Genomic DNA, 12,420 nt, shown 5'->3' with positions numbered 1-12,420 from the left:
TCCAAGTTCCTGGCTCTAGGTCCCAAAGGCTAGGCTGTGGGCTGCACTGCCAAGGGTCCAGGGGACGACCCCAGGAAGGGTTCCCGAGGGCTCCCAACCTTGCCCGGTACAGATTTAGGATCCTCCTGGAAGGTGACCTACTGGGAGACAGACGGACAGGTGGACAGATCACAGGGCACAGACACGTGACGACCGGGTGACTGATGGACAGACACATGTTAGACTGTGGACAGATCCGTCAGCCGGAAGGTCAAGCAAGTGACTTTGCGAGCCGCAGAAAGACCAACGGGAAAGGGCCGAAGGCCCGGGAGCCGCCCACCTGCCCCCCTCGACCGCGAGAGGGCGCCGCCGCCCCGCCCAGCGCCGCCCCCCGCGAGAGCCGGGCGGAGGAGGCGGGGCCAGCCGCCGCACGGGGCGGGGCCAGCTTGCTGTCGGGGGCGGGCGGGGCGCGGGCGCGCGCGGCGGTGGCGCGTTCTGTTCCGGGCCGAGGCTCGCGGCGGAAAAGTTGCGGGGCGGTGAGGAGCGGCCGCGGGACGGACTGCGAGCGCGACGCCAAGCCGGCTCCGGGCGCTGCGGCCCAGCCATGGACGACCTCGGTGAGTGAGCGGGAGGCCGAGGGAGGCGGCGGCGGCGGCGGCGGCGAGGGGCGCGCGGCCCCGGGCCGGCCGGGCGGGAGCGAGCGTGTGTCGGTGGGGGGGGGCGTGCGGATCCCACCCCCGGTGGCGCGGGCCCCGGCTCCGGTACCTGCCAGCCAGGGCTCCGCGGGACCGGGGTCCCGCACTGGGCCTTAGTCCCGAGCCAGGCCAGCCACGCCGCCTGGGGACGGCCCCACCTCCGGACCCCCTTCCTCGGCGACTCACCTCGGTCTGCTAAACCGGGCCCTGGGACCCGCGCGACCCTTGGGGACCCAAACCGGTCCGCCTCAGGCTCGAGACCACGGCTCCCCGGACCAGACCCCTCCTCAGCGTCGGGATCCTCACTTCACGGACCGCTCCCCGCCCCCACCGCATGGGTGGACCCAGCCCGGCGAGCAGCTTCCTCATCTCATGAGCTGGTGCCTCCTTTCCAGGACCTGTTCCCACCCCCCATTTCACAGGCTGGCACCCCCACTCCGGGGAGAGCCTCTCCGAGACTGTCCCTTTCCTGTCCTGGGTTAGATTCGCAAGCTGGAGGTGAGCTTGCCAGGACCACACCCCCATTTCAAAGACAAGTGCCCCAAGTGCTGCCCACCAATCCCGTCATCACCCCCTTCGCCTGCCTGCCAGCCCTCCCCACCGTGTGGTCCAGCCCCTCCCCCTTGGTATGTAAGCCGAGAAGGGCCGGCTGGGGGTTATGATGTGGCCCCCACCCCCAGATCCTGGTCAGACGCCAGGGGAATGCGGTGGGAAGGGGCCTCCAAAGGTACGGCCATGTCTGAGCTCATCCTGCCTGGCAGTCTCCCTGCCCCCCCCAGACAGGTGCTGCTGGGAGCCCAGCAGGTAAGGAGGACAAGGTGCCCAGAACAGAGTTTCACTGTTTCCCTGTCATTAGAGCCCCACGCCTGCCCTTTTCAGTCCTGTCTTGATCTGGTGTTAGGGCAGGAGACAGAAAGTTTCTTCTGGAAGCAAACTCTAGACCCAGGGCGGCTGGTGCTGGGAGGTTCTAGGAATGCCGGGAGTGTGGTGGGCCCCTGGAGTGGGAGAAGTCCCTGTCTCTCCCTCCCCGGACGCTTGTAGCTGGAGGGCTGTGAGCCGGGGAGGAGAGGAGCGAGGGTAAAGTTTTTCTCTGTAGGCGCCTTGTCTTCCCTCTCTGGACTGTGGGTGGCTTGTGTGACCGCTGATTCTCCGTCTGCCCAGGCGCTCAGAGAAGATTCAACAGGCAGCCCAGGGCCCTGAGTTCAGGCTGTTCGTAGGCGCTGGGCCTGGCTGCTTCCTTGTGGCATGAGGGTGCCCCTGAGGAAGCCTGGGGGCGGGGGTCGTGCAGGAGCTTGTCTGTTTTGCATAGTGTGGTGGCTGCCAAGCGTAGTTCTGCCTTTGGGTCAGGCTTGGCACCCACTTTTCTAATGCATTCAAGGTTGGCATGGCTTCCAGGCAGGTATTTTTTTCACATAAGAATAACTAAGCTGAAAGGAGGCTGGGGAGTGAGGATCTGAAAGTCTCGGTGCTTCCCTGCTGGGACCCGGGAGCAGGGTTGCAGCCTGTAAGGCGCTGGTGCCGTTGTGTTGCTTCTGGACGGTCCCTGTGCTGTTGGGGGGGCTGAGAACGTCCTTTGTAGCGTTCGCAGTTGAAGTCGGGAATTCCTGTCCTCTGAGTCTTCCATTTAGGGCCAGGAAGCCGAGTTCGTCTCTGAAAGGAGAGAGCGCGCTGGCGGAGGGGACTGTAGGAACGTGAGTGTGCCGTTGACCGAGGGCCTCCCCCACCTCCATTGCTCTCATGCTCACCACAGGCCCTGTATGAGATTCCCCGTGGAGGCCACTGCTCTCCTGACGCCCTGCCTTTGTCACATTGAGAAAAATGAGCTAAGAGGGGTTGATTCTCTTGCTGAAGGCTGCAGAGCCGCCAAGTGACAAAGCCGTGCCTGGAAGCCCAGTCCCTCTCTTAGATCCGCAGTTCTCGTGGACCCAGAGGCCTTTCTTCCTGGGAAGGGGGTGAGCAGGCCCTGGGAGAAGGGGTCCCAGCCTGTGATGGCCGCCACCTGTAACTTCTGCCACCCTCCACCACAGGCTCGCCGGGCGCTTGGATCCAGGCTGCCTGACTTCCTTGGCCTGAGCTCCCAGGGGGCCAGCCACGCCTGGCTGACCGGAGCCTGGGGTGGGAGGAGTGGGGTGTGCAGGAGAGGAGAGGAATTTGCCTCTGAGCTCAGGCCCTGTCAGCTGTCTGGATGGCTGGTCAGCACAGGGCTCGTCAGCTGTTTTCCTTAGTTAGGGTGGACACAAAGGCCAGGCCTCTTGTTTTTATTTTTCTCCTGAGAGTGCTCTCAGCTGTGAGCTTCCTGGTCCCTAACACGGGTGAAGAGTTTATGGTCTGGCCTGTAGCAAGGCCAAAGCTTCCTCTGTGACATTGTTTTTTGGTCTTTAAAAAAAAAAAAAAGTTGGAGATGTCCTCCCCTCCCCATGGCTGCCAGTGACAGACTTGCCATGTGCTGTTTAATAAGTTACAAATTTATAGCTCTTTGGGCAGAAAAACATAAACACAGTGTGTCCTGCCCGCCCCGTGTGTTCTCCCTGCTTTGTGCTGTGGGGTGGCTGCCCGGTGGCTTTTCTCATTACTGTTTGGAGGCTGGTTTGGCCAGGAGTTCACTCTGTTCGAGTTCTGGCCGGAGCTTCCTGGACAGAGTTTCCACAACACTGAGATGCACTCTGGTTACTCTTCCTGACCCGGCTCCTCTCTCTCTCCCCTTGTTCGTGTTCTCAGTGTACCCGGGGGGACCTTGACCACAGCTGTGGCCCACTTCTGTATGGTGGGGGACAGTACCATACCCGTGCTTGGTGAGGATTTTCGCAACTGAAGGAGACGGAGGTGCGTTATCTCCGCCTCACAGGTGCAAAAGCTGGGCTCAGGGAGTTGAGTGCTGGAACTGGGGTTTGAATCCGGGCTGATCTAGTCCAGATCTGGTCATCTTAATCATAAGGTAGTAGGTGCTGTTGAGTAACCGGGGATGAGCCATGGACCTGCTGAGTAACTGACAGGTTTAAAATTTCGGCCCCGGGGGCCATGTCCAAGAAAAGGCCTGTGTGACAAAGGGCGGGTCCAGTTCAGGATGTGATAGCTTAGCCTTCCCGTCATGTAGCAGGGGAGCAGCCAGCTGTTGGCAGTGCCCGGTTGCTGCTGGAATCCGGACGTGTCCTCTTCTAGCTTCTCAGCAGTCTGGACCCTTTGGGAAACAGTGCCTCATTGTCCTTGGGGGGAGTGCGCCGAGGGTAGGGGAGTTGCCGGGGGCATTCTGGGCTAAGGAGCCTCCCTGTTTCCATGGAAAGTCTGGACTTTGGGCTCGCCTGTCTGTGATGCCTCTGTGTGTTCGGCCAGGGTCAGGGCACCCAGCTGCCTTGCCTGTGGCAGAGGCCGTGGTTGTCCGGAGAGAGAGGGTGCCCTCCAGGTGGGCTCCGCAGCAGCGGCAGGCTTCTCTTGGGCAGGATGCTGGTAAGGGGCTGATGTGGGAGTCAAGCCTGCTGCATCTGATGCTTAAACAAGTACACTTTCTGATGTGCTGCCTGGGTGCCACTGCTCATGCGGAGGTGCTTGGGCTGTAAGAGTCAGGGTCTTCTGAGGGAACATCTCAGTTACCCCAGCGCTGGCCCTGCCTTGGAGATGCTGGGTGGGCCCCAGGCTGCAGGGGCTGACGGAAGGCTGTAGTGACTGCTGAGCCCCTGCGCAGCCCTGGTCCCTCGTTGAGTCGTTGTGTGTGGAGCATCTGACCCTACAAAGCCTCTCTGGGCTTCCCACTCGTTCTGAGGCCAGAGAGAATGAACAAACTTTCTCCTAGCTCCATACACTTTTTTAATTTTTTGTACAACATGTTTATAGCACTCTTTCCCGTAATGTTCATGTAGTTCCTACGTGCTGGGCACCTTCCATATGTTGTTTCACTGAATCATGTTAGCATTCGGCATGACTGTTGGCGGCAGTAGAGTATTTACTATTCTACCCATTTTATAGGTGAGGAAAGAGGCGCAGAGGGGATGCACCCACTTGCCCAAGTCCTTTGGTGACCGTCCAGGCTAGGATTTGAATCCAGGCTGTCTGACTCCGGAGCTGGACTTGTAACCGGCCATTCTTCACACTTCTATTTGGGTTACTGGAGCTGCTCTTGTTTGCCTCCTGGTTTGATTGCTTTCCATTTCTAGGACACCAGAAATCTTTCCTGTCTCCTCCTCCCCATGCTCCTCATTGTTGGGTTTCCCTGTGGCTCCTCCCTCTCCTTTGTTCTTTTTTGGGGAACCCATACTCAGGAGGAACACAGGGCTCTCAGGTAGCACCTCCTGCTCAGTGGAGGCCGCTCTGAGCTTAAGGCACAGCTGCTGGAGTGGTCCTCTGATTCCCTGTCCCGCCCCCTCTGGCTGGGGATCGGAAGCTCCACACAGACATGCTCCTCATCTTCATTCAGGTGTGTGTACATCCCAGCCATTCGGAGCGATCCCATTGCCAGAGGAGGAGGTTGCTGAAAACGGCTGTGTGGAGAGTTGAGGGTGTCCCATGGGAGGGGGAGAGGGTGAGGAAGCTGCACTGACAGAGTATCTCATCAAAGTGGGTGTGGAAGGTCGTCCTCTCCCTTGGACAGGCCTGGACCTCCATGCGTAGCCTCACATCTGACCTGAAGTCTCATATCGCCTCTTGATACATCTTTCAGCTGCCCAGTTGATTGCCTAACCAGCGGGGCTCAGGGCTGGCCTCTCCAAGACAGGCCCCGGACTCTGGGCCATGGCAGACAGAACGTGTGGTTGGCCGGGTACAGCCCAGCCCCAGTGGCCCCAGTGGCCAAGCCTTCCCTTAACGATGGCCTTTTAATTCTTATTTCTTGTGCGATTGTGGTATTGTGGTTTTATGGGAGAATATTGTTACTGTTAGGTGCATGCTAAAGTACTTAGGAGTAAAGTGTCATGCTGTCTGCAACTTGGTTTTAAATGACATAGTGAAAAACAAAAAAAGGATCTATGCACACACATACTCAGTCCTTCTTCAGTATCTGAGGGGGCCTGGTTCTGTGACCTCCACAGTTTCAAAATTTGTAGTGCTCAAGTCTGTCACAGAAAATGTTGTAGCATTTACAAATGAACATCCTCCTGAACAGCTCATCTCTAGTTGCTTCTGAAGCCAAACACCAAGTGAATGCATTATATGTAATTGTTGTACTGCATTGTTTGGGGAGTAAGGAAAAAAGTTTCTGTGTGTTTGGTACAGGCTCTGTTTTCCTCCCAATTATTTAGCTGAACCCACAGATACAAAACCTGTGGATACCGAGGGTCCACAGTAAATATATAGAGAAGACAAGAGCTCTATGCATTTACACAAAATGGCAAAATGTTAACAATTGGAGCTAAGTGGTAGGTACACGTCTGTTCATTGTAATACTCTTTCAACTTCTGGTTATGTTTAGACATTTTCGTCATAAAAAGTTGTTGGAGGGGCCAGCGTTGTGGCTCAGGACATTTAGCCACTACCTGTGACGCTGGCATCCGATGTGGGCACTGGTTTATGTTCCAGCTGCTCCACTACCAATCCAGCTCCCTGGTGATGTGCCTGGGAAAGCAGCAGAGGATTGTCCAAGTCCTTGGGCCCCTGCCACCCATGTAGGAGACCCAGATGGAGTTCCAGGCTCCTGGCTTTGGCCTGGCCCAACCCCAGTCGATGTGGCCATTCGGGGAGTGGACCCAGTGGATGGAAGGTCTTTCAAATCTTTCCATCTCTCCTTCTCCCTCCCTCTCTCTGTAACTTTGCTTTTCAAACAAATGAGTTTTTTTTTTTTTTTTTAAAGTCATTGGAAAAAAGTAAGAAAACTCCTGCTTTGCTATGGTGGACTTGGTGTCACTGCACCTGTGATCAGCCTAAGCACCTTTGAGCTTCCTGTGACTCTCTGACGATGGTAGAAAGACAGGGTGGGCAGAGACAGGAGCCAGTGGGGCCTCAAGTGACAGTGACCACTGACTGTCTGCTCTGATCTGTGCAGAACACAAGCAGGGCCAGAAATGGTGGGCTTCCATGGTGGTGTGGGGGCCATCTCAGGAGTGACTCTGGGTGTGATGACACTCATCAGACCAGGATCAGGGCATGTGAGATGCTGAGTTTGGGGCAGTTTGCAAGGGGTTGTCTGTGCTGGTGGGATGCAGAGTGAGGCTTTACAAATGCAGGAACATCCTCCAGGGCAGCCCAAGCCCTGGAGAAGGGGAGGCGAGTGCTTTTGCTTCGTGTCATGAACCTGTTATCTGTGGCAGAGGAACACCGGTGGCCTGTGGGCAGCTGCCCGGCCTGGGGTGGCCCTCATTCTCCTTGCAGCTCAGATCTGGCCCATGCAGTCCTCCAGTCTTCAGATGCCTTCTCCTGGAATCCCCTGTGCTGGGATCGTCTTGTCTAGTTTGTGCTGGGCCACTTGGGCCTCCCATCTGGGTTTTGGCACCAGTAGCCCCCTGGACTCTAGGCAGAGCTGAGGGCCCCGGTGCCTACTAGAAACATTTTGGGCAGCCAGCAGGCTCTTTTGAGGGAAGAGCTCTGGGTAGGGGTCTTCTTTGAGTCTTACATGGTCTGTCAGCCTGCGGGGATGCTGAGGCTGGCTGCCTCTGGGTGGGGCTTATGGGGTCTTCCAGTGAGGTCTTGGAGTGGAGCATCAGGCCGTACTGTGCCTATTTGAAAAGCAGCATGATGTGTGTTTTATGGGGGGAGGGGTGGTGTGGGGAGGAAGCTTTATGTAATTCTTGGCTGGGGCTCAGGTAATTGTTTTAATGAAATGGAATGCAGCTTATTCAGAACTCGCTTGGCAGAAACAGCCATGTTCTGTTCTGTTTTCTTGTTGGGGAGAGTGGGGCACACGTTTCCAGCTGTTTTGAATCCTGGAAGCCTGGGTGAACTGAGCAAGGTGGGCAGAAGCCTCCTGGGAGCTCCTTCCTCCTTTAGCTCAAGGAACTTCAGACTGCTTGCCTCTCATCTGGACACTGGCCACCGTGTCTTTTTTTTTTTTAATTATTTTATTTATTTTTTTATTTTTGACAGGCAGAGTGGACAGTGAGAGAGAGACAGAGAGAAAGGTCTTCCTTTGCCGTTGGTTCACCCTCCAATGGCCGCCGCGGTAGCACGCTGCGGCCGGCGCACCGCACTGATCCGATGGCAGGAGCCAGGTACTTATCCTGGTCTCCCATGGGGTGCAGGGCCCAAGCACTTGGGCCATCCTCCGCTGCACTCCCTGGCCACAGCAGAGAGCTGGCCTGGAAGAGGGGCAACCGGGACAGGATCGGTGCCCCGACCGGGACTAGAACCCGGTGTGCCGGCGCCGCAAGGCGGAGGATTAGCCTATTGAGCCACAGCGCCGGCCACCGTATCTTTTTGAATGAGCCATGGCGACTTCGGCCCTGCAACAACTGAGTAACCTTGTTGAAAACCTGGGTGTTCTTGGGAGGTTGAGTGAGTGAGGAGCATAGAGGTGCTTGGCACACCCTGCACAGGCGGCCGCCTCTCCGTGTGCCCTCTTCACTCCACCCTTGGGACCCCTGCCTCCATCCCAGCACCTTGTATACCTCCCCAATCTGCCATCCATGGAGGCGCCCTGCTCTGAGGTGGCCTCATGGTCTCCATCTGCAGGGCTGCCTGGCCCACCTCTTTTTACTTTTCTGCCCTTCCTAACTTCTTTTCCTTTTTCTGTTTTTAACCAGTGTGACCCATCCTTCCAGATTTTTCTTCTGGACCAGGACACACATCCCACCCTTTTTTTTTTTTTTTAAGATTTATTTATTTTTATTTGAAAGGCAGAGTTAAAGAGTTGGAGAGAGGAGAGATGTCTTCGATCTGTTCTTCTGGAGTCTCTCACATAGGTTCAGGGGCCTAAGCACTTGAGCCATTTTCTGCTGCTTTTCCAGGCACATCAGCAGGGAGCTGGATTAGAAGTAGAGCAGCCGGGCCGGCGCCATGGCACACTTGGTTAATCCTCTGCCTGTGGCGCCGGCATCCCATATGAGTGCTGGGTTCTAGTCCCGGTTGCTCCTCTTCCAGTCCAGCTCTCTGCTGTGGCCTGGGAAGGCAATGGAGGATGGCCCAAGTGCTTGGGCCCCTGCACCCGCATGGGAGACCAGAAAGAGGCACCTATCTGGCTCCTGGCTTCGGATCGGCACAGCGCCGGCTGTAGCGGCCATTTAGAGAGTGATCCAACGGAAGGAAGACTTTTCTCTCTGTCTCTCTCTCTCACTGTCTATGACTCTACCTGTCAAAAAAAAAAAAAAAAAAGTAGAGCAGCCAGGACTCGAACTGGCACCCATATCGGCTTCCAGTGCCTCGGGCAGCTGTACCTGCTATGCCTCAGCACCGGCCCTCACATCCACTCTAACTGTCGTGTTTCCCCTCCCTTCCTGGAGCCCTTCTTGCTTCTCAGTGGAACCTCCTTTTCTTCCTTCTCTGCTTTCTTACTCTGATTGCTTTGTTGGGGGTGCACGTTGGTGTTTTTCCAAAAGACTTTTCTGGACTCCCTGTTTATCTGTATGGTACCTCAGTCAGTTTATTGGCATGGCCTCTTTCATAACTTGTTTGCTGGCGACTCCCAAATTTCTGTTTCTACCCCTGACGCGGATTCTATTGTCATGATTCTTCCGGTCTGCATGCCAGCAAGACCCAACTCATTTCCTTCTCGCTCTGTGCGGCCTCGTCTATTGTCTGGTCTGTTACTGCTGCCTTCTTCTCCTAGCCTGTGTTCAATCATGGGTTTTCGTGGAAGCCTGTAGGGTTGAGGAAACATTTTCATGTGGCTCATCATTTCTGATGTGATGCTGACAGCCCTGGGAGGTAGCTGGTGGCTGTCCCTGGTTTACAGAGGAGGAGGAAGCTAAACTGAAGTTCACAGGAGTTACAGGAAGGGGACACACCGATTCTCAACCCAGACGATGATGCCAACACTTGACCCTAGGCCTTCTGGGGCCTGACTCAGTGTCTGATGTTTCACAATGGAAGCCCAAAGGCAGAGTGGGAAATCACAGGTTGCATCTGACCTGCAGCCTGTGGAATTTTTTTTTTTTTTTTTTGACAGGCAGAGTGGACAGTGAGAGAGAGAGACAGAGAGAAAGGTCTTCCTTTTTGCCGTTGGTTCACCCTCTAATGGCCGCCGCGGTAGCGCGCTGCGGCCGGCACACCACGCTGATCTGAAGTCAGGAGCCAGGTGCTTCTCCTGGTCTCCCATGGGGTGCAGAGCCCAAACACTTGGGCCATCCTCCACTGCACTCCCTGGCCACAGCAGAGAGCTGGCCTGGAAGAGGGGCAACCGGGACAGGATCGGTGCCCCGACCGGGACTAGAACCCGGTGTGCCGGCGCTGCAAGGCGGAGGATTAGCCTAGTGAGCCGCGGCGCCGGCCGGAATTTTTTTTTTTTTTTAAATCCCAAACTAGTTGCAAGCATTCATTTTATTTTTATTTACTTATTTATTTTAATTTTTAATTTAAAAATTTATCTGAAAGGTAGAGCTAGAGAGAGAGACAGAGTCAGAGGGAGATTCTCAGTCTGCTGGTTCACTCTCCAAATGCCCACAACAGCCAGGGCTGGGCCATGCTGAAGTTCATAGCCAGGAACATCACCCAGGTCTCTGGCATGGGTGGCAGGGGCCCAGAGCGCGTGGGCCGTCTCCCACTGCTTGTTCAGGTGCATTAGCACGGAGCCGGTTCAGAAGCAGAGCAGGGGCTGGCACTGTCATGTAGCAGGGAAAGCCGCCACCTGCAGGGCCAGCATTTCATATGGGTGCCAGTTTGAGTCCTGGCTGCTCCACTTCCGATCCAGCTCTCTGCTGATGTGCCTGGGAAAGCAGTAGAAGATGGCCCAAGCCCTTGACCTCTGTACCCACATGGGAGACCTGGAAGAAGTTCCTAGCTCCTGGCTTCAGATTGGCACAGTTTTGGCTGTTGTGGCCATTTGGGGACTGAACCAGCAGATGGAAGACCTCCCTTCATGCCTCCTTCCGTCTCTCCTTCCCTCTCTATCTGTCTCTTTCTCTCTCTGTGTGTCTGCCTCTCTGTAACTCTGCCTTTCAGATAAATAAATAAATCTTTAAAAAAAAAAAAACCAAAAAAACAAAAAACACAGCAGGTGGGACTTGAACCTGTGCCTTGATATGTGATGCCGGTCGTAGGCAGTGGCTTATCCCACTGTACCACAGTGCTGGCCCCTTTTTGAGAAGACTCTCTACAGATTAAAACCAGTCAGTCTGGGGCTGGCATTGTGGCACAGCGAGTTAAGCTGCCTCATGCCATGCCAGCATTCCATATGGGAGTGCCAGTTTGAGTTCTGACTGCTGTGTGACCTATCCACTTCTCTGCTACTCTGTCTGGGAAGGCATCAGAAGATTGCTCTAATATTTGGGCTGCTGCCCCCTACATAGAACACCTTTATGGAGTTCCGGGCTCCTGGCTTTCGCCTGGCCCAGAGTTGGCCATTGCGGCCATTTGGGGAGTGAATCAGTGGATGGAGGGTCTCTCTGTGTGTCTCTATCACTTTGCTTTTCAAATAAATAAAAGTTATATGTAATCTATATATATGTGTGTAAAAACCCACACCATCCACCCTGTTGCCCTTCCCATTTAGATATAACTGTGGGTATTCATAACTGGGCTTCCCTTTGTCTCCTGCTGCGCCCTGTAGGCTCCTTGCAGACAGGCCTCTGCCTTTCAAGCACCTCTGACTGCCAAGTGCTGCTCTCTCCTCTCTGGGGTTGCTTACCAAACAGTTGACGGTGGTTGATGAGTAAATGGGCATGAGTTGTGGACACCCGCTCTGCTGCCGAGCCTCCAGCAAACCACTTCCTGCCTGGAGAATCTGAGAAGTTCTCTAGGTGCAAGGGTGGGGAGGCGACCTAGTACCACAGGCAGGACCAGGCTCTGACATCGCTGTACCTGGTTCTGTGTCAGTGCTGCCGCTGGCTACCTGTGAGGCCTTGTCAGCAAGTCACCTTATACTCAGGGGCCTCAGTCCCAGCCATGAAACAGGCCCATTTCCCAGAATTCGTTAAAGTGCTCAGTAGGTAGGTCCTGTTATCAGTTCATTGCTGGAATCACCTAGACGCAGCTCTGGGGTTTGGCTTTCCGAGTCCCTGTGTCAGGATTAAACTTCACATACATGCTGGCTGCGTTTCTTGTGGCCTTGGAGGTGGGCTTTTGGTACCCTTGTGCCTCCTTGGCAGTTCAGCCACCTGGGGGAAGACTCTGGCTCTGGTTATTTGCTGGGAGAATGTGACCGAAGACTCTGGCTGGCCCTTTGGGTTAGAGAATGTTTGGAGCTCCACTCTCAAGGTGAAATGGTCATACCCCAGTGCTGGTGGTGTTCAGCTGGGTTTTGGTTATGTGACGTTGCATTTCCCCTGAGCCTCTTTGGTGGCTTTGAGGAGGAAGTGGTGCAGGGAGGAGGTTGTTTGGTGGCTTGGTTCATACCAATCGCTCACCTAATACTATTCTTTCAGAGCCACCAGAGGGTCACTCTGGGGTCTGCTTGCAGGTCTGCCGGGCTTCTCCTGGCACCCCCATGCTGGGATGGGAGCTCCTTGCCATCCATGAGGCTTCCCGCTGCAGGCTGGCTGCTGAGGCTCCTCGTAACAGAAGAAAAAAGGGAGAGTTTGGTTTTCTGGACTGTGACCTGTGGTGGTTATCTGATTAGTGGCACAGCTGTTACATGGGCGCTGGCCCGGTTGACCGTACCCTTTTCAGGGCAGTTGATCTGTTGGTCTCACCCTGGGCTCTGTTGGTGTTTGTTTATTTTTTGAGAAGTGTGGAA

General features: G+C 55.4%; 1 protein-coding gene across 2 annotated transcripts in view; it reads left to right on the top strand.

The window, feature by feature from the left end:
- Positions 1-485: 485 nt before the first annotated feature.
- The window catches only part of PXN (paxillin), a 51,395-nt gene continuing 39,460 nt past the window's right edge, over positions 486-12,420 (top strand). Inside the window, exon 1 of one of the 2 annotated variants that reach the window (XM_062182806.1) lies at positions 486-596. In XM_062182806.1, coding sequence (XP_062038790.1) covers positions 584-596 — 13 coding nt within the window. In that variant the 5' untranslated portion in view covers positions 486-583. The remainder of the gene's footprint in view (positions 597-12,420) is intronic. The other variant, XM_062182803.1, reaches the window with a different exon arrangement.

This window comes from Lepus europaeus, chromosome 23 (assembly GCF_033115175.1).
Source record: "Lepus europaeus isolate LE1 chromosome 23, mLepTim1.pri, whole genome shotgun sequence".
NCBI lineage: Eukaryota > Metazoa > Chordata > Mammalia > Lagomorpha > Leporidae > Lepus > Lepus europaeus.
Note: the sequence above shows the minus strand (reverse complement) of the source record. Positions and strands in the feature narration are given on the sequence as shown.